Raw genomic sequence first — 7,817 nt, forward strand, 5'->3', positions numbered from 1 at the left:
TTTGTAAAGTCAGGATCTTTTCCCAGCCTGCACCGGCTGAGTGACAAACTGCACTCCTGTGATCCATAGAAGTTTGGACAAAAAAGCTTTGGCCATACTTTTTTCCTTTTAATTCTCCCTGCGTCATATAAGCCAAGAATAAAAGCAGAAGCAGACAGATTCGGAGTCCCTGTGACCTTTTCCTTTAAATTGAATAACTAATGGCTGGCAAGGAATGCCATTAGGACTAATACTTGGTCATAGACAGCTTGAATTTCAGCTGATTCTGGACAAAATTTGAGCCACAGGTGGCCTTGTTTGTAACACCTGACCCATCGAACTTCAACTTCAAAATCAAAGGAATCGGGTGGAAAATTCTCAGCTGAACAGTAACTGCAACCTATCCAATTTGAATAACTGTGGGTGATGCTGCTCTCAGAACATGTGCATGTACATGTGTACGTTTTTAAGGTGGCATTAAAAAAATATTGGCAATTCGCATAAAATGTGTTGCTATAAGAAGGGGAAACAAAAGCATGCATAGGCTGAAGCCTCCCTTAGTTCCCATACCTCCTAACTGCTCCTATGTGAGACCACTTCTTGCCAGTATGACATTCTCCATCTGTACGGGTGCAGAACATCATTGTGTTCAGAAGTATGTATCTGACTGTCTCGATTCACAAGATCTTGGAGCCCACTTAGAGGAAATTCATACCCTGTTATTCAAAGACATCAGTTAGGAGTGATGTTGATGGCCGTCCACCCTCTTTAGCAACATTAATGACTTCTAGTATACAGTTATCAGCAGTGGACTGCTGAGAGTAAAACAAAAATGACATCCCCATGCCTTTTGAGGGACATGTGATAATGTAGAGCAGCAGATTGTGGGACTAGATCCAAGCAGTGAGGCATCTCCTAAGTCCCTTGTGGCTTAGTGTCTCGGTTGGTGGTCCTCATGTTACCTCCAACATAAAAGGCAATACATTTTGTTTTTATTGTTGGCTTGCTTATGGTCACTTCATTACAATATGAACTTGGCAAATTTGTTAACTCCTGAAGAAGTGCTCACGAAAAGCATTGAGCTCAATTTCATCACCAAGCAACATTGAAAGTCGATGTTATTATGGTCTATTTGTGTTTTGGGATGAGGGGGGGGGGGGTGCATGTAATTGGGTGTTTGACTATGTCAGCCCTCTGTTTTTTGGATGTACAAGTTTTAATATGGTACCAATAAAAAAATTGGATTTAATTTGAAAGATTGTTTGACCTCTATAAAGTACCTTCAAATCTCAAGTAGTGGAATTCTAGGGGAGTGATAATACTTCTACGCTAATGGGTTGACACCCTTTCTTTTTGTCCTGTACGTTTTGTTTGTATCTAGATGAGTAGGTGTGTACCTGGTTAAATCTCTTTTTATCATAATTCCTCATTATGTAAGTTGTTCACTCATTCTTTGTGTGATGAGTGGTGTTGGCCACAAATGAGGGTGGCAAATTGCATCAGTAGCACTTCTATACACAATTGGTTCAACAATTTAAACGGCATACTGCTTTATTTTAGTTGCACGCCTTGTTTAATTTTCATCACTTCAACTTGCAGTGGGGTTCCCAGGCCTTTCAGAATATGAGGATCATCCCTCCTGGCTCTGGTATCATTCACCAAGTCAATCTAGAGTATCTAGCCAGAGTAGTCTTCCACCAAGAAGGCTTATACTACCCTGACAGTCTTGTTGGAACAGACTCTCACACCACAATGATCGATGGGCTTGGAGTTCTTGGTTGGGGTGAGTCAAGAGGCTTCTTTGACAATTTAATGCTTTTCATGCAAAATAATGTTTTCCAATTAAAGCATTGAGCTGGGTTTGTTAAAATGTATATCCAGACAAAACCATTTTTTTTTATTTATTTATTTATTTTTAGATGAGAATGAGGACGCATTAAAGAATTAGATCCAGCTCCATAATGCTATCCAGTACTCTGTTAGAAAGATTTCCCCTTGATTTCTGTCCTGCTGACAACGGTTTTACTGAAAAGGAAGTAAGAGTTTCCAAATACAACGCAGATCGATCTTTTGTTTTGCTAAGTAATCCTGTCTGTGTCCTGTTGCAAATTTTTGCTTTTCTTGTTTGGTAAAACCATTAACAGGCCTGGAAGTGAGGAGAAATCTTTCTAAAGGATCCCCAGATAGCTGTAAAAAGTCAGCACTTCCCCCGCTTTAGCCAAAACTGTGAAAATTGTTTTGGACATGAGCTTAAATATATTTCATTGTTCTTCAGGTACAGGTGATTGTAGCTTTTATTTGTTGAGAATTTTTATGAGACAGAAGGTATAGTGTTTTTTTGTTTTTATATTACTAATAATTATTTTTTCTTTGTCAATTGTATATCCCCAGGTGTTGGAGGCATTGAGGCTGAAGCAGTCATGCTTGGCCAGCCAATAAGCATGGTGCTTCCTGTAGTAATTGGCTACAAATTGGTTGGAACCCCTCACCATTTGGTGACTTCCACAGACATTGTACTCACAGTAACTAAGGTATGTTTGGGGAAAATGCTCTTCCTTTTTTTTTTTTTTTTTTTATATCTTTCCACTCCTTTTTTTAAAAGTAGTGATTACAGTACATGAATTTTGATTACTTCATCTTGTTTTGGGCTGGGTGTACACAACCACGAGTGGAGTAGCAGTTAGTATTTTCAGGTAGATGTTTCAGGCCGTGACTGAGACAACCACTTTATGCCACCCTCACATCATTTGCATTTGTTGTGCAGCCTGTTGCTGTATGTCAGATGCCTTAGGAGGCGAACCTAGAAAAATGGAGTTTGTGGCATCGCTAGATGGGGGAGAAAGTCAGGGTTTCAGAATTCTGCTTTCCACTATGTTATAGCAGTTTGAAATGCAAGAACATCCTGAAACCTTTACTCATTTATATGGCTGACTCCTTCTTTTTTTTTTTTTTTTTTTTTTTTTTTTTGGATAAACCAGTTTGTATGCCATTTTTTTGCCTTGTAAAATTAAGATTATGAACCAAAATATCACCTATCCAGACTCAAATGATGTGTCCTTGCAAACTTTCTAATATCTGATATGAGTGAATATTGGTGGTTTGGATCATGCTCTGGCTTCTTGTACTTTTCAATGTCTCTAGAAGGAACTGGTTATGTTCACGTTCCATGGAGTCTTATTGCAACTTCTGTGTTCTCCATAAAGTATAATGAATAATAAATCCAGAGCATATCTATCTAATGAGGGTAGTTTGAAATTGGATTGCAGAGTTCCTGTGAGATATATGAAATACATTTATTGGTTTTGTTGTGTTCTGTTTGCTTTGCTTAGTCAGTACTGAGCCTTTCTGTCTTGCTTGTTGTGACAGTATTGACTCCCCATTATATATTGTGTGTGTGTGTGTGTATATATTTCATGTAAGAAAAAAATGCTTATTACTTTACAGCACCTTCGTCAAGTTGGCGTTGTGGGAAAGTTTGTGGAATTTTTTGGCCCAGGTGTTGTTCGGCTTTCTATTGCTGACAGAGCCACGATTGCCAACATGTGCCCAGAATATGGAGCCACAGCTGCATTTTTTCCTGTGGACCTGATCAGCATACAGTATCTACAGCAAACCGGTATGAGCACATTTTTAGTTTATGAATATTCTTTGCGTTACATATGTATCTTTATCAGAATATTCTTCTGCTTGCAGGTATTCCTCCCATGTGTGTAAGTTTAAGGTGGCATTAAAAAAAATATTGGCAATTCGCATAAAGTGTGTTGCTGTAAGAAGGGGGGGGGGAGCATGCATAGGATGAAGCCTCCCTTGGTTCCCATACCTCCTAACTGCTCCTATGTGAGACCACTTCTTGTAGGCCCCACATCTCTCCATAAAGAGGATCTGTCACACACTATTCCTAATACAAGGGATGTTTACATGCCTTGTAATAGGAATATAAGTGATCAAAAAAAAAATTTTTTTAAAGAGAAAGTGTAAGAATAAAATAATTATTTAAAGCACCCGCGTGCTCACCCGCACAGGAGAGAACGCATACATAATTTGCGCCTACATATGTAAACGGCATTCAAATCACACATGTGAGGTATCTCTGCGTGTGTTGGAGCAAGTGCAACAGTTTGGCGCCATTCCATGAGTGTGCGCAATTTTAAAGCGTGACGTGTTCAGTATCTATTTACTCGGCGTAACCTCTTTCACATTATACCAAAAAAATGGGGTAACTTTACTTTTTTTTTTTTTTTTTATTATTACTATTTTTATTCATGAAACTGTTGTGTGGTGTGTTTTTTTTCTTTTTAATAGGAAAAAAATAAATAAAAATGCAGGTTGTGTGAGAACATATTTAAAAATGGCCTGTGACTTCAAATGGTTAAAATAAATGTGTGCAAAGAGAAATGTGTAGGTTACATCTAGCTTATGTATGTACTTGGCTTCTAGACAAGCGTCTGTTTAATTAAAAAGCATTATATTTAGGATTGTTTATTAATTTAGAGCAGGGGTCTCCAGACTTTTTAAGAACGTGGCCAATTTACTGTCCTTCAGACTTTTGGGTGCCGGATTGTGGCCAGTGGGAATATAAAATGTCCTGGTGTCAGTGGAAGTAAACAATACCACATATTTAGTGGGAGGAATAATGCCCCATCATTGGTGTCCAGTGGGAGGACTAGTGCCCTGTTTTCGATGACAAGAATTATGACCCCATTGTTGGTGTCAGTAGGAGGAATTGTGCCCCTAGGGCCAGATAAATGCAAGCCCAGGGCTGTAGTTTGGAGACCACTGATTTTAGACCAACTCTGCTGTAAAATGATCAAGACCATATATTGTACACAGGAAGTCACATTTTTTGCAAGTGCATATCTGGTACTGAGAGGCAGTTTTATTATCGCCATCATCATCTTAAATATTTTTTTTTTTGCTGTATTTTTTTTTTATTGAATTGAAAGGGTTGATGTTTAGATTGGCACATAATTCAATTAACATTAAAGTGAACAATAGTTACATTTTAAAGGTCAATAGCAGCACATGGCTGGTGTCACCTTGTGATGTTACTCTTCCAATTTATCATGGCAGCTGCCTGAAAATTTGGTGTGCTGTGGTTTGCAAATATCAACAAGGTTTCTGGGTTGAGTACCTGGCACCACCTTGCCTGCTTTGAAACCTATCATTCGCTGTGACATGGGGTATTGCACTGCTCAATACTTTAGCATAGAAGGAGACGGTGCTCAGTTCTTGACCAAGGGAGCTGGTTTATATTTGCATACCAGGGTACAGGGGTTGCTAAATAGATAACAAAAAAAAAAAAGTTGTGGAGATGCCAGCCATTTACCACCAGTCCCAATGCTCATTTAGATTTGTAAGATACTCAGTGTTTAGTGGCGTTCTATAATGTCAAACATTTTAACAAGGCCAATAATTCAGGAGCATAAAGAGTACCCATTTCTCTTTTTGCTTTTTATATGTGTTTCTGTGTGAACCTTTCAGTCTAATTTCTAAATAGTTTTGAATAAAATGTGAATTTTAGCTTCTGTAGTTCATCTCTTTTATATGCTTCTGTTGTCGAAACAGATGGTAACTGACAGTTTAGACTCTCTTAATTCGTCAAAACTATTTTTTAGATGACGGAATATCAGAACAAAGTTTGTATTGTAATTGGCCACTGAGTAATTTTTAGATAAGACCTTATAATCTAGGATTATTCACCACTTGAAATACCTCTTTGTTTGGAAAATACACCCAGGCTCCCTACACTGCTTTTTGTAATTGCAGTAATTAAACAATGAGTGAGTGAGAAACTTGTATAGCTTTAACTTTTATAACTTTTTTGCCCTCCGAAGAGAAGGGTTTTGATTTTTCCTCTGAAGTCTAGGTCCTTGGACTGCAAATCTTCGTTCTCCTTTGGACTTGTATCTGGCTTTGGGTATCTGGAGTAGATTTTGGTTGGTGAATCGCAGAATGCGATTGGGGGTTATGGGCTTTTAGTTTTTCACATAGATATTGGGGGGCATTTCCTTGACACACTTATGCGTTAGACAGAGTGCCTTGAAAGTGATGCTGTCTTTTACTGGCAACCAATCTCAGTGAAGGTGAGATTGATTCCCATGTTTTTTTCCCAGTCACAAGTCGAGCGGCATATTTTGAACGACTTGCAGACGAGTGATTTGGTATTTAGGGAGTCCGAGATAGAGGGCATTTGCATAGTCAAGTCTGGACAATTACTTTCTGTGGTAAATGTATTACCTAGTAGTTTTTATGAATTGACTTTGACACAATTTTATTGATTTGCACTTTTTTATTGCAAATTGTAGACTTAAGGTTTACTAGGTGACCAAGCTACAATTATTATGGTTTCAGGCAAAACCAGACTAACTTGACCACTTTGCATTCGTAGAAAATTTCTTCTTTTTTTTATTTTTTTTTTTTTACATTAAAAGCCTGAGTTTTTTCTCAAGAAAATTGCTCTGGAACGCCCAACATTTTATGTTTTCTGAAAGCAGAGACCCTGGAGAATAAAATGTTATTCTTTGCAATTTCTTATGTTACACAATATTGGCCCAGTTGTTTATCAAATGCATATTTTCAGGACAAAATACACTATGTATTTTAGTATACACACTATCGAACCCATATTTGTATTTACATTTTTTTTTTGCAAAATAAAAAAGATGAGGTTGCACTGAGTAAATAAAAATAAACGTATCAAGACTTTTTTGCGCCCTTGAAATGGCCAAAACGACTGTGCCTAAAAAAAAAAAAGGTACCACTTTAAAAGCCTTTACAGGTTATCAGTTTAGAGTTAATCATAAATGATGCCCTTATTCCACTGTTCATGGTGATGCCTCCCATGTGTGGTGCAATCGCTGTTTACATCAAACACAAATTACTTTTTTATTTTTTTTAACTATCATAAGGGGGCTAACTTTATGACAATATAAGGGGGGGGGATTTACCAAAGCTGGAGCACTCTGGTTACTATGCACAGGTGCACCAGATTCTATTGGCTTTTAAAGTGGTTGTAAACCCTTTTTTTCTATCAGTAAGCCTATAACAAGATTTACCTGTAGCTACCCAGGATATCGCCTAAACCTGCACAGTTTAGGAGATATCCCCTGCATGTGCCAATGTCGTTGGCACTAAAGCAATGGCATGTATGTGGCGTTACCGGGCGGCATGCGTGGGAGTGACGTCATGGCGGCTCCAGCCAATCACAGCGCGATACCCGAAAGTAACTCTGGGAGCGATGTCGGCCGCCGGAGTAGTGTACTGCAGGGGCTTCGATCTTGGGTAAGTAATTCATGATGAGCTAGTATGCTATGCATACGATCTCGTGCCTTTTTGTCTTGCAGGTTTTTTTGTTTTTTTTTTCCCTCATAGGGTTTACAACCACTTTAACATCAGTTTTTTCAGTTAGGCTCCATTCATTCTTGTGCAACTTTGGACATCAAAGTCGCATGAGAAGTTGTGCCCCATGTTTTCCAACTGTAACCATTAATATATGTGTAACTTCAAAGTAGTTCATGCACTACTTTGGTCCGACTTTCATGCAACTTGAGGGCCATAGACTTCAATGTTAACAATCAAGTTGCATGAAAGTTATACCTGAATGTTATACAATGCAACAGTTGTCCATTATCACTGGTCAAAGTTGCACTCCAAAGTCGGCGCAACGTTTGAATGGAGCCTAAGCTTTGACAATAAAACCTAGAAGCTGAATTGGTTACGCTGCACAGCTGCATCAGATTTTGTGTGCACCAGTTTTAGTAAATCTCCCCCTAAGGGTCTTTGAGCTCCCTGATGTTTCCTCTACACTCCACTGGAGCTAAGCACAGATCGTGCTTGAT

The 7,817-nt window shown here is 38.5% G+C and overlaps 1 protein-coding gene across 4 annotated transcripts in view; it reads left to right on the forward strand.

The window, feature by feature from the left end:
- Positions 1-7,817, forward strand: part of ACO1 (aconitase 1) — an 88,401-nt gene that overhangs the window by 40,713 nt on the left and 39,871 nt on the right. For all 4 annotated transcript variants that reach the window (XM_040360316.1, XM_040360308.1, XM_040360286.1 and 1 more), the window contains exons 6-8: positions 1,579-1,762; positions 2,371-2,510; positions 3,424-3,595. In XM_040360316.1, the coding sequence (XP_040216250.1) occupies positions 1,579-1,762; positions 2,371-2,510; positions 3,424-3,595 (496 nt within the window). The remainder of the gene's footprint in view (positions 1-1,578; positions 1,763-2,370; positions 2,511-3,423; positions 3,596-7,817) is intronic.

Source organism: Rana temporaria, chromosome 1, assembly GCF_905171775.1.
Source record: "Rana temporaria chromosome 1, aRanTem1.1, whole genome shotgun sequence".
Taxonomy (NCBI): domain Eukaryota; kingdom Metazoa; phylum Chordata; class Amphibia; order Anura; family Ranidae; genus Rana; species Rana temporaria.